This window comes from Prunus dulcis, chromosome 4 (assembly GCF_902201215.1).
Source record: "Prunus dulcis chromosome 4, ALMONDv2, whole genome shotgun sequence".
In the NCBI taxonomy this organism is placed as follows: domain Eukaryota; kingdom Viridiplantae; phylum Streptophyta; class Magnoliopsida; order Rosales; family Rosaceae; genus Prunus; species Prunus dulcis.
Genome location: NC_047653.1, coordinates 5,419,683 through 5,433,795, shown reverse-complemented (window position 1 = coordinate 5,433,795; position 14,113 = coordinate 5,419,683). Strand labels below are relative to the sequence as shown.

General features: G+C 36.8%; 2 protein-coding genes across 2 annotated transcripts; one reads left to right on the top strand and one right to left on the bottom strand.

The window, feature by feature from the left end:
- The first annotated feature begins 3,034 nt into the window (after positions 1-3,034).
- LOC117625124 (60S ribosomal protein L8-3-like) lies at positions 3,035-4,798 on the top strand. The gene is made up of 2 exons (XM_034356721.1): positions 3,035-3,578; positions 4,225-4,798. Exons 1-2 carry the CDS (start codon positions 3,139-3,141, stop codon positions 4,565-4,567), a joined length of 783 nt encoding a protein of 260 aa, XP_034212612.1. The 5' UTR covers positions 3,035-3,138; the 3' UTR covers positions 4,568-4,798.
- Positions 4,799-5,380: 582 nt separating this feature from the next.
- Positions 5,381-11,212, bottom strand: LOC117625120 (pentatricopeptide repeat-containing protein At1g30610, chloroplastic-like). Its single transcript, XM_034356717.1, has 9 exons — positions 9,909-11,212; positions 9,065-9,256; positions 8,470-8,551; positions 8,154-8,345; positions 7,475-7,588; positions 7,285-7,375; positions 7,041-7,198; positions 6,047-6,478; positions 5,381-5,816 (listed from the first exon to the last, which is right to left on the bottom strand). Exons 1-9 carry the CDS (start codon positions 10,928-10,930, stop codon positions 5,391-5,393), a joined length of 2,709 nt encoding a protein of 902 aa, XP_034212608.1. The 5' UTR covers positions 10,931-11,212; the 3' UTR covers positions 5,381-5,390.
- Between the last annotated feature and the right edge of the window lie 2,901 nt (positions 11,213-14,113).

Below are 14,113 nucleotides of genomic sequence, written 5' to 3'. Positions count from 1 at the left end.
TTTGGAAACTTGAACACCCATCAAATAGTAAGGAAGTAGTTTATATCTAATGTGTGAGGCCGTGAGTCCGGCTTAATTAGTGGTGAGTCCATTCAATTAATTAGTAGATCTTATGGTATAATTCTCGGGTTGAATTGTGCTTTTATTGAAATAGAATTGTCGAGTACGTATGACTTTGAACAAGAGAGAACTATTTCGAATCTCCATCTCTAATTATGAATTTTTTAAGCATAAGATAAGTGTTATGTCATTAAAGATGTTATAAGTTTGTTTTTTCTTTAATCAGAATAATAAAACAAACTTTAATTAGTTAAAGTGTGTAATATAAGCAAAAGGGCAGATTAAAAAGCTAAAGACCAATGAGCAAAGATTTACCACTTTTCCACGTCTACAACCAAAGGAATTAAACCAGAGTTGAGAGTCAGTCGAAATTACTATCGTGCATGACAGGTCAAAAAGAAAAGACACGCAGCAAGTCATCCCTGAATGGGATGCTCAAATAGAAGTCTAAAATAATGAGAAAGGGGGTGGAGTGGAGAGAGATTCATCTAACTTTCAATCAAATTCATGAGGACGACTTTACGGTTGAAATGACATAAAAATAAATGTATGGTTCGTACTGGGGAAAACCTAACCAGGGCGGCTGCTGTTGCATGAATTAATAACAGCCGTGCATTTTGCTTCCATTCCATGGTGTACACGGACCATGATATACCTACCATGCAGGCCAATTGAGTAACATTATATTTTAAGGTCTTCAGTTATGGGATTCGTGAAATGAAATCATCCGGGTAGTGCTCATGTCTTGTATTTCAATAATACGAACACATGACTATTTGAAATCGTACATCGAAGGTTTGGGTTAATTCAATTAACACTCTACTGGTTTAAAAATAAAAAATAAAAAATTATATATAGATATATATTTTGTATGCAACATACATTACCCTAATTGGAATATGTCAAGTTGGTTAGGCAGCCCCTAATGCAATGATGAGTGACCCTAGGGTTGGACTTAGTTTAGTGCACTTGAACAAATTTTGGCGTGATTGATGAGGATATAAAGTGTTTACCTGTATACATGGCAAAGAATTATCCCCTAGTTGTTGCTTTGCTTGTGGATGTTGTTTCTTTATTGACAAATAAAATGTACCGATTTCGAAATTAGAACAAACTAAAAAAAATGCATGAAATGGAAAATTGTACTTTTATTAGGTTTAATTCTAAGACTGAAGTTGGAAGTTCAAAGCGTGGCATGGTGTTGAATTCGAAACAAACAACCATATAAAGAAGATCTGACAGCGAGGGCCACCAATGTTTTACAGATATTTATCTTCGGTATCTTTCCTATTATAGGAGAGTCACTTGTGTGAAAGAAAGATAACACTATTTTATTATTTTTGACCAATCACGATATATTACGTGTGATAACGTTTTTATGTAATATTTTATTATTGATTGTGCATGACAAAATAATATCATCTCCGTTTCATACGAGTTTTTTTTTTTTTGCTATTACAGGCATTAATTAAATGAGTCGGTGCCCATTGATACTTTAAAAAGTAAGTTTATCTGTTAGTTTTCCAAAATAATGTATAATTATAAGTTTATGAAAAAGCTTGTGAGGTTTTTTGTTTTTCTTTTGATGTCAACTTTGTGAGTGAATATTAATATACATATAATATAATTTATGCTATTATTGTAGTAGATTATATAATATATATTTAAGTCCATTAGAGATTAATTATATTTTTTTAATTATATGGATTAAATATTTAAATTCATAAAGCGTCAGAATTAAGGAGATTTAAGTCAATGTATATATCCATCTAATAATGAATATAATGCAGACAGAAATTAATTATATAAATTCGGCAACTAGCTAGTACAATAGTCAACATAAATTTGGTATGCATTATTGAGTTTTCTTTGGACCCATAGACTTTGTCTGCATGGATGATGCCTCCCTACCTTTTTCCACAGAGGAAGGCCATCTGGCACTCAAAAGTTGAGTCAAGTTAGGCTCTTTCTTCTTCGGCTCAGGTCGGCTATGAATACAAATTACAAAGTTAAAAGATCCCTCTGTCGTTGGGTTGGGGCCTTTTCCATATCATTCTTTATCCCTCTCATTTTCATTTTCATGGTTAGCTTGGGAGGTGACTGAGGCTAAAGATTAGATCCCACATTCACATTGATCTCAAGTTTTCAACAAGCCTCATCTCTCGGAGAAAAACTTGCTTACATCCGTTTCATTAAAACGGTTATCTCACACTTACTATATTATGAGAAGGACACGTTATAAGATGCTTATTTTATAAAATAGTTATCTCACAGTTCTCATATTATGTGAATAACAAGTGAAACAATATACAATATGCCGATTTCATAAAACAGTTATTTCACACTTACTATATATTATGTGAATGCCACATGAAACCAATGTTGTTGATAATCTTTTTGTTGAACTGAAGTAAATTCTCATTGACTGAAACACAGCTTAAATAACACGTACAAAATAACTAACCCATATAAAGAAGGAACAACTAACAAATAACATAAATAATTTCTAACAAATGTATTCAAAATTTTCCCCTTTCTCCAATATTGCCGCTCCTCGTGAGTCACATCTTGAAAAGAACAAAAGATTTTGAGAAAGAGTGGCATCCTTTAATGATGGAGTTGTCACCACCATCGCAGGAAAATTATTGATGACGACAAAAAATTATTTTCCCCAACAAAGGGTAAGTAAAAACTGACATTCAAAAGAAACAATAGCGGAAAATATATTTTATTTTTGAATGATATGTTTGTTTATCCATATCATAAAATTGTGCTCATGTTTGTTCATGTGTACACAAAATTGCTGGGCCTTAAAGTAAACACAAAGTTGCTCTTTGGGCTAATTTAAATATTCCCATTTTACCTCTTAAGCATTAGGGTTCCAAAATTTCAAAATTAGGCCCAATTTGTTATCGATCCAAACACTAACATTTTGGGCCAATTGTATGTCATTTAACTTTTAGGGTTTTAGATAGTTTTGGAGGCTGATCTCAAATGCTATAAATTTGCAGTTCTAGGGTTTGCGGAACTTCATTTCGTGGCCGCTCGCAGAGCACAGAGACATCTCAGCGGGAAGCTATGGGAAGAGTCATCAGAGCTCAGCGTAAGGGTGCCGGGTCCGTCTTCAAGTCCCACACTCACCACCGCAAGGGTCCTGCCCGGTTCCGGAGCCTCGACTTCGGCGAGCGCAACGGCTACCTCAAGGGCGTCGTCACTGAGATTATCCACGACCCGGGTCGTGGTGCCCCGCTCGCCCGAGTCAGCTTCCGCCATCCTTTCCGATACAAGAAGCAGAACGAGCTCTTCGTCGCCGCTGAGGGTATCTACACTGGCCAGTTCATCTACTGTGGGAAGAAGGCCAATCTGGTCGTCGGAAATGTGTTGCCTCTCAGATCGATCCCAGAAGGAGCTGTCGTCTGCAACGTCGAGCACCATGTTGGTGACCGTGGAACCCTTGCTAGGGCTTCTGGTGACTACGCTGTTGTTATCAGCCACAACCCTGATAACGATACCTCCAGGTATCTCTCTATCCAATCGTTTTGTTTTCGTTTGATTAATTTCTTTGGTATTGCGGAAGTGTAATTATATTTTCTTTGATGAAATATAGCTTGTTTTTCAATAATGAAGCATGAAAGATGACATTTTTATTGAAAATCCCACTTGGGTATATTCAGACTCAGTTTGAGATTAAGGGACAGTAGTTGGTGTTTTGTTTCTTGGGTTTTATTGATTTGGGTGGCATTTTGAGTTATGCTTGTGGTGGCTAGTCATAGTGGTGTGGATATGAATCAATGTAGTAGTAAGATCGGATTATGAATTTTAGATGGATTGGGTCTCAACGATTCATTTTAGATGAATCAATGAATCAATGTGCTTTTTCTGATAGAGATTATGATTGGTTTATCTTATTGTTCAGAAGATTGTTGAAATAAGGAAAATTAGAGGGGGAGAAAGTACTTGTCAATAAGAAATAAGAAGATTGTCCAATGTGATCATTCGTTCTTTCACAACGTCTTTTGCTTGAAATGGTATACATTGATGATTGTAAGGTTTTATGTTGATTGTGTTTGTCCAAAGATGGTATTTGTAATTTGCTTGCTGCGTTGTTTTTTATTTATTTGGTTAGGGACTAACTGATTATGTCTGTTTACATGTTCTTAACAGGATCAAGCTTCCTTCTGGTGCGAAGAAGATTGTGCCAAGTGGCTGCAGGGCAATGATTGGGCAGGTTGCCGGCGGTGGTAGGACTGAAAAGCCAATGCTCAAGGCTGGTAATGCATACCACAAATTCAGAGTGAAGAGGAACTGCTGGCCAAAGGTTCGTGGTGTGGCTATGAACCCAGTTGAGCATCCTCACGGAGGAGGTAACCACCAGCATATTGGACATGCAAGTACAGTCAGACGTGATGCTCCTCCTGGCCAGAAGGTTGGTCTCATTGCTGCAAGGAGAACAGGAAGACTTAGAGGACAAGCTGCTGCCACTGCCTCCAAGGCTGACAAGGCTTAAGACCAATTTTATATTTATATGTTCTGTTTTTGGACCGCCAAATCTTTTAAGAGTGCTCAACATTACCATTTTTCCTTTTTCTGAATTTGCTATTTTGGTACTGTTTACTTTATGTACTAGTTTTTATCAGACACTAGTGGGTTCATTTGGCAGAAATTTTGTTTGGTTGATCCTTTATGCCCAAATGTTCAATAATTTCAAGGCTTTATATAATTACAATTTAAAACGTTACTCAAATTCTCATCTTAGAGTTGGTGAGATGAATACTTTTGAGCTAGATAGTATCAGTTTAGGTCCAACTCAACGAGTGTGTTGTGAGGTTGCCAGTTTAGTTCCATGGTATATGTTAACAGGCAAGGTTCATATAGGAACATGAAATTTATTTGAAGTTATGGTCATATTAGATTGATTGTAGACCTGTGGTCTCAATGGTTCATGTGGGTAAGTAATTCCAAATGACCAAATGTATTTCTATTGAGAGTGGGTAAGTAATTCCAAATGACCAAATGTATTACATCCACTACATGGATGCTAGGACTCGAACCTAGGACCTTTCTTGAGGGAGCATTTGCTTTAAAGTGTAGTGAGTTCTTTGCCCAAATGTATAGATTTAGATGACATTATAATGCTAAATTGTTTGCAAATTTAGCTTTGTTGACAAATTCAAATTCTTCTTTTCATATACCTCCATTCAAATCTCCCATTCCTATATTTTGATTTCATGCAATGGACATTCTGGATATTATTATTGTGATAGGTCGGCAACTTGGGATTGCTTCACAAGATAGGAAACGTTTTTATCAGAACGAAAAAGAAGATTAATTTAAATATGAATACTATTCATCAAAGAATTCATAGCTGGTTCAGTATGAGTTGTACATACAGTTTCACTTGGTTTAAAATCAACTCCCACTAAACAGGTTCTATCAAGTTCCCCACAAGCTGCCATAAGATTTTGAAAAACAGGGTTCGACCTATCAGTTCTGTTGATAAGAATGCTACCCTCATGAACTAACCGTACAAAAGTGTCTTTCTGAAACCTTTCTGCATTTTCCTTGAACAACTTCAACCATGCATTCTTTGAGAAGAATGTCTGCAGCTCACCGAGATTTGGATCCGTAATACAGGTGAGAGCAGCAGCATAGTCATCTTTCTCTAGCTTTGTGCAAAACCTTTCCTTGACAAGAGGAGGAGGTGGACTCCGGCCTGCCTCCATCAAGTGCATCCAAGTTATGTCCAGTAGCTCACCCTGAAAATCATGAATGGATCCCATTTGTGAATAAATTATAATTGTAAATCCCTTATTCTGGGTTATTGGGGTAAAGAGAAAAGTTAACCCAAAAACTACAACCATGCATCACCCAAGAAGTTTTATATATGATAATATTAATGTAAACATTCACTTCCTACACATTTCGAAACAAGTGCTAGCCATATCCCAGGAGGTGAAAGAGAAAATATTAAGAAAATAAATGATACCTTTCCAGCTTCGCAAGCATCCAATATCATCCGAAGATGGCGTTTAGCATTGAAGTGATACCCATGGTGTAGCATCATTTTGTAAACAAATTCGAAATCGTCCCACCTCTTTTCTGTGATGCAGGCATCTAACAAAGTGTTGAACGTGTAGCTATCTGGTATCACCCGAACCTTACAGTCAGATTTGCTGCTGATATTATTCCCATTATCTAACATCTTCAGGAACAGCTCTTTTGCTTCTTCAAACATCCCATGGTCCAAATAACCTTTCAGCATTGTGTTGCAAGTAACAAGATTTGGGGAGCAAAAGTTCTCCATTTGTTTGAAAACATATGCCCCATTTTCAATGCTTCCAGCGTCCAAACAAGCTTGAATTAAACCAGTGTAAGTCACTACTAGAGGCTTATTTGCAACCTTACATATCTTCTCAATCTGTTACAAGAAAGAGACACAATAAGTGATCCAACTGTTAACTATGGATCAATTATGAGAACATATTATGTATACTACCAGGTGGGTCATAGTTGAGCCACATCCAATTAATGTAAGCATACTTACACAAATACACAAAATATTAAGAATACAGGGCAAATAATTATCAGCACATCATAGCATTGGCTTTATACAACATGCTGGAAAACATGCATCTTCTCCTTTACATCAGATCTGTATAATTTTAGAATTAAAAAAAAAGAATAATATTGCAGTAGTTGGGGGAAGGGTGATGACTTCCTGGCCATTCCCTCGCTAATTGATAAATTAACATGAAAAGGTAAAATCACTATATGACTTATTTATTGGACCCGAATTCTTTTATGATTGACAAAAATCAGCATTGCAGCATGTTGCAAATCAATTCTTGGAACATCATATCAGTATAATGCATGCTGAAGTGCCAATGCAAAAAAAAAAAAGAAAAAAAGAAAAAAAGAAAGAAGGCAAAACAATAACCCAATTTTCACTGATATAATGAAACAGACACATTTCAAATTACCTGCATCAGTGCTTCTTGGCACCGTCCAGCACTACAAAGACATCGAGCAAAGTCATAATAAAGAGCTGCAGAACCTACTATTCCTCGTCTTTCCATGTTCTGAACAACCAATACAGCTTCATCTACTTTACCTTCTCTCCAAAGAGTGTTCACAATAACTGTATTCATAAGGAACCATCAATATTTATCCCTCTATAACAAAATGCAAAGTGAGACAGTAGTCCTGAAAAATCCCATAGAATACCTCTGTAAGTTAAAGCATTTGGTATAGAAGATTTCTGCACTTTCTTGAAAAATTCGTGAACCAAGTTGTACTTGCCACATGCTAACATCACCTGATTCAGTGAAAACATTGTCCGGTGTGCATAACGCGAAATAGATATTCAGGGTAATCTAGCAGCCGGTACAAGAAAGAAACTAGAGGTAACTCATACCTCCATGACAAGTCCATATGTTGTAGTTGCAGGCTGTAGGCCTTGTTGCTGTAACTGCTGCAAAACCCAAAATGCTCCTTCCCATTGTTTGCGCTGGACACAAGCATTTAATACCTGCACATACATACAAAATATTATAGGGAGATTAATGTATACAGAACTGCACTAATTTTTACAACAACTACCAAGCTCTTCAAAGAATTTAAATCAATCAGAGGAACCTCTTCTATTAGCAATATGAAATTAAAAAGGATGAAGTTAAAAGACATCCTTTTTAGCTTAATAGGTGTCATACGAAGGGTGAAGATGCAATGAATGGGAAAAACCATGTATGCGTTTCTAAACTAATGTGCACAAAAACTCTACAATTATGTACTGTTTAAGAACTTTAACGGTAACTATTTTAGGGGTCCAACTGATTGTAGGCTGTGCAGCACACTGGTTGACACAAGTGTCACAACCTGACATGTCCGACACATCAAAAAAAATTATTTTAGTATTCTACAAATGACAACTATTCAATCATTCTGATCACAAATCTAGAAAAGGCTTCGAAGAGAGACTTAAGATTTGAATGTGTCAGCCAACTAATAGTCACTTGGGTTCTGAAATCACAAAGCAACGAAGTAGTTATAAATCATAATCTTCCGAACATATATTATCACCAAGTACTACTTACCGCATGGAAGACAACAATATCTGGTTCCAACCGAGGGTCCCACTTCCCAAGTGCCCCTGTTTTGAACTTCTTCTTGGGAGGAGATCTCATAGTATCAATCACATCAAAAAGTTCCCTCATATGTCCCGCTTGTCCAAGAGTTACGGCAATAGAATGATAAGCTACCAAGTCAGGATATGAGGACATTTCTTGCTGGAGAGAAAAGAATAAGTAAATATAATATTGGTTGGTGAAAGTGCTCTTTCTCCCTTTTACTATAAATGTCTTTCATGAGCAAAAAGCATACTGTAGATAATAATCAATTTTTGTGAATTACCAGCATCGCATGAAATACATTAAGTGCCTCCACAGGTCTCCTTGCCTTTCCAAGTACATCAAGGGCAGTTGTGTATATGTATCTGAATTTTAAAAGGGAAAACGCTTCAAATTTCTCTCAAATGCAATGATTAATGACAACTAACAAGAAATACACACACCACTTGATTTCTACCTTGCATTACAAGAAGTACAATCCCAAGCAGCATAGATTATAATGCAATGGAATTATTCTTCAAGAAGTATTCCATATCCCTAGGAGATGTTACCAAGACATGCACTAAGTGAAAAAGAAGTCACCATAAATGACAGATGATCTGTACAGGATTCAGAAATAGTATTGGTGATACCTAGAATTTAGTCCTTAAAGTTCCATCCTCTAATTGTGACTTTTTTTTTTTTTTTTTTCTCCCTTCTGTAGAAACTGGGTTGCAGCACTAAAATTCAAGCCCGCAAAAATTGACACAGAAGAATGAATCTAAATGTTGAAATGTTGAAAGGGAGTCTAAAGCTCATGAAAATTCCTTACTTTATTAAGCAGGAGTGCATGCCAATCTTTATATTTAATGCTCTAATCTTTTCGTAGGCAAGAATACCTGAGCTTGTGGGATTTGAAACGCTCACGCATTTGAAGCCACTCAATGACTTGTAACACCCGTCTCCAGTTTCCTAGTTTTCCCAATAGCTGGATAACTCTCAATATTGAATGATCTGTGAATCTGATTTGTGCACTTCGCATCATCTTTGAAAACATCCACTCAGGCATGTCAATGTCTGCACCATTCAGCCTGTTAAAATAAACATTAATGAGATAATGAGAAACCCTAACTACAAAACACTTGACATGAGATATTAAGTTTGGTAAATTAGACAAAGGAAAATAGAGAAAAATCCAGGACATGACAAGCAAAATTGCTTATGAAGATGCCAAAGCATGACCTCCCTAAGTAGTTATAACAGGAAAGAATGCTGTATCAACTGATAATGACCATTCTGCAACCCAGATTCGTTAATGGGTATATTTTCCCCTTAAACAATTTATGTAGGAATTAAGTACAGAAGTAAAGTGTAGAATCCATGACTTCCATGTTGCATAAACTCCGGACTGGCGACAGTCTTTAGTTACTTTTACTGAGTGGACTGATGAAGAAAGAAACTACAGACAACTTGTGTAACATAATACATATGGCTAAATAATGCCAAAGTGAGCTTCACTTGCAAGCTGCTCTATACCAAAGAAACTGGTAATATTAATATAGCCGAACAGAAGAACATAATAAAAACATCTAAACCATTAGGTCAATTGAAGTGAATGTCATCTTTGTTTGAAAAAAGAAAAAGAGTAGCAGTAAATTGTCATCAACAAGGTAAAGCTAATGCCATCGATCAAGAAATTAATACTTCCGATATAAGAAAAGGAAAAAGACATAGAGTACATACCATTTTGCTAGCTTCTGGATCCTCTCCTCCATTTCCATTTGTGAAACTCGTGGCTTGTCCATTATATCACCGAATTCATCAAAATTCTTAAATGCAGCTCTTTCCATCTCCATGCTATTGTCATAATTTTTTTTGGGGAAATCCCTACCACTCTTAGTTAACTTCTCACTTCTACGAGAAAAACCTCTACCAGTGGCATTCTCAGCATTGATGTGGTTCCTCTCAAGTCCACCTTGAATTTTAACACCAACTTTCCCTCTGTCGAAGGATTTATCTGTTGACTTGTAAACTCTTAGGTCATCTTTCACATTTCGTGCCATTGTACTTTTACCTCTGAAGTTCAACTCTGGTTCTAGCCTACCCGAATATTTTGACCTTCCATCTCTTGCCTCTCCCCTTATCTTCTTCTTTTCCTTTTCATCCTTGTTGCTCTGTCTGCTATCATATTCATCCTTAAATCCTTGAACTCCTTGCCTTTTGCTTTTTCCCATAATTCCGTTTCTATTTCCAAGTGCCTCATTTTGCTTTGCAGCTTTTGACGCCTTCTCTTGATTAGAATGCCCTTCAGACTCCCCCAATTTTACATGCTCTTCATTACCCTCAGACACCAGACTCCTGGAAACACCTCTACTCCTCAAATTATGCTTTGGATTCTGCTCTTTTGAGCTGTCCTGCTTATCTCTATCACTTCTAAGTCTAACAGTCCCCATAACCTTCAAGTACTGATCAAATGATGGCTTAAATTCAAACTCTTTCTCTAGAATTTCACCACCAACCGACCTGTTATCAGACCCTTCCTTCGACACAGCACTAATAACTGTTCTTCGATTCGGAATTTTAATACCAAAACCCCGATTCTTCTTCACATTCTTCTCATATAAGCCAACACAGAAGATGGGTCTCCGAAAAAGCGAAAACCCAGATAAAGGACCTGGCTTTGAGCTACAATTCGCAACGAAAATATCATTTCTTTGAAAATTGGAGACGCCCAGTTGAGCATTTGTCATAATCATTCCCACCATTTTCAATTTATCCAACGAACCCAAGTAACATGATTTCAAACTTTCCTAGGCCATGTTGAGCTATGAAGCGAAACAATTACAGAAATACATAAAAGAGAAAGCATACAGCGAACGAACAACGAACTTCAAGTTTAAGTAGGAGAGCAGCTCAAAGAGGAAATGGCTACCGTGAAAGCAGACAGACAGCCACGGACTCTGTTCTCCTCAGAGCAGGAGGACCCTAATAGCTGGAGAAGAGACAAACCGATTATGCTCTGAAGAAGAAAGTGATTGTCGCTCGTGATATCGATTGAAAACCCGGGAATGAAAATCAACGAATAACTGTTGGACTTGGAGGTTACTACCGGGGCAGGTTTAGGCCCAATAAGTGTATGAGTTAAGGCCCATACCGTGTTGTTCTTTAAATTGGGCCCCTATTATGTGTTCGGATGATTCAATCGGGCCCAATATATTGAAACACGACTCCTTTTATTTTATTTTAATACAAGCAATATTAGACGTAGAGGATTCAAACACTATGCATGTCGAACCAAGGCAAATTATCTTCCAGTATGCTGAAGAGTGGTATTCTGCCAACAAACCAATTACAGGAACCTCTAATCAAAGACTCAGTTGTCGTTGAACAGTCCCAGTCCTGAAGTCTGTAAGATTAACTCAGATGGTAGTCGGAATAACACTACTAGTCATATTGGCGCTGCATGTGTGTTAGGAGATGTGAAGAAACTGATTTTCCATTATATTATTCATATGATCATTATACAATATATATAAAGTCTGTAGAAAATAATCTACAGTTACAACAAGTCATTATCACAAACATAGATATGGAGTTATGGCCTAATAACAACGTAACTGACAACTGACCATTTCCTATCATTAGTAGGGTTAACTATTGTAACTGAAATACTATTGTAACTCCATAATACTCCCCTGCAAATCGAGCGCGCATAGCATAGCAAGATTTGAATGAAGAAACTGTATGGTGATGGAGATGGTAGTAGCAGTCGTCTGTAGTAGTCTAGTAAGGGAAACAAAAAAGAAGAACTCCAATCTCCAGAGTTGCGACAGCGGCATGAGATAAACAAAGTAAACATAACGCCCATTGAAAGGCAGCAAGTGAAGGAGAGCATGGGCTCATGGAAGGAAGGAATAAAATGACGGGCTGACATACAAATCAAATGTACCTAGGAAACAACTCTAGGCACCTGAGAAACATAATGCTACCTAGGAATCACCCTCTAGGTAGGATAAAGAGAAATAGACAATGTTGTAAAAAGGAATGAGAAAGAAAAATAATTCAGACAAGTGCATTTTTTTATTTATAAAAGGCTTATTATCACAAAACGTCCCTAACGTTTGCGAAACTATTACATTGCATCCTTAAAGTTTTTTTGTATCACTCATGGTCCCTAACGTTAATATAGGTGCTCTTAAATAGTCCCTCCGTTAAAAAAACTGTTAAATCCAGGGATATAATAGTCAAATCAATCCAAAATTATATTTAAAAAAATATTTTTTATTTCTTCCCTTCTCTCTTTCTTTTCTTCTTCTTCTTTCTCTCTGCCCGTTCTTTTCTTCTCTTCTTCTCTCTCCCTGTTTCTCTTTTTTTTTTCTTTTTTTTCTCCTTTTCTCTCTTTCTTCCTCTTTTCTTCTTCTTTTCCTTCACATGGCTGTTTCTTTTTCTTCCTCTTTCCTTCTTTGTTCCTCATTTCATCTTCTCTCCAAAAGCAACTAGATTCATCCTCTCAGAAGGAATGCTGGGTTTGATGAAGTGAAGCTGGGCTGCTGGGTTTGTTTGCTGTCAACTTAGCATAGAAACTACCAACTACCAACTCACTCATCTGAATCTGATCATAGGAGTTTGACGAGCTGCATGCAACTCAATCGAATTTCAGTTTTGACTAGTGGTGCTGGAAATTGGGTCTACTACTATTTTCAACGAGAGGCAGAAGACTGGATTTTTGGGTTGCTTTTCAGTTTCGAGGCTGCTATTGGAAAAGTGGAGGCTCTCTCCCATGATACCCGTTTACAAAATCTCAACAGGAACAAAGCTTGTGCTAAAAACATAGAAATCCAACTCATCTCAAGGGAGAGTAGTCTCACTGTCAAATTCTCTACGAATCAACGCGTTGTTATAAGAAGATGAATCTGGTTGCTTTTGGAGAGAAGAAGAAATGAGGAAAAAAGAAGAATAGAGGAAGAAAAAGAAACAGCCAAGCAAAGGAAAAGAAGAAGAAAAGAGGAGGAAATAGAGAAAAAGAAGAAAAAAAGAGAAACAGAGAGAGAGAAGAATAGAAGAAAAGAACGGGAGGAGAGAAAGAAGAAGAAGAAAAGAAAGAGAGAAGGGAAGGAAATAAAAAATATTTTTTTATATAATTTTGGATTGATTTGACGATTATATCCTTGAATTTAACAGTTTTTTTGATGGAGGGACTATTTAAGAGCACCTATATTAACGTTAGGGACCATGAGTGATGCAAAAAAACTTTAAGGATGCAATGTGATAGTTTCGTAAACGTCAGGGACGTTTTGTGATAATAAGCCTTTATAAAAATAATAAAGATGAGGAATGGAAACCAAAAATAAAATAAAAAATTCATCACATGGAAAGCAGAAAGATATGCGTGCAGAGAGAAAAGAAGGAATATTTGAAGGGAATAAAGAGGTTAAGAGAGGATGCAGCACAATAGTAGAGGATTGGAGGTGAAACCAACCTGGGACATAGAGAAAAGAAAACGAGAGCATGAGTAAGTTTGAGTTTCAAGGCACCATAGAAACAATAAGGTATGAGGAATAAAACTACGGGGGAACAGAGAAGTAATAAAGAAAATATTATCACAAGAGGATAGAGGCCCATATAGATTAAAATATAGAAGGATGATTGACCCAAAAAACAATAATAAGAAATAAAGGAGGAAACCAAGTGAGACAGAGAAAGTAGTCAAGAGAGGGAGAGAGAACAAGATGCAAGAGAGAATCCATGAAAAGGAAAGGAAACTCAAGATTCCGGAGACAACCCATGATAGGGAGAGAGAAAACACAATTGAAAAGAAGAGAAGAGAATACCCTAGTAACATAAAAGAATTATAAAGAAAAGAAGATAATACCCGAGTAATAGAGAAGAAGAAAGGCAGCGCAAGAGAGCATTGAAGAAGACAGAGACCAATAGTAAAATCAAAGAAA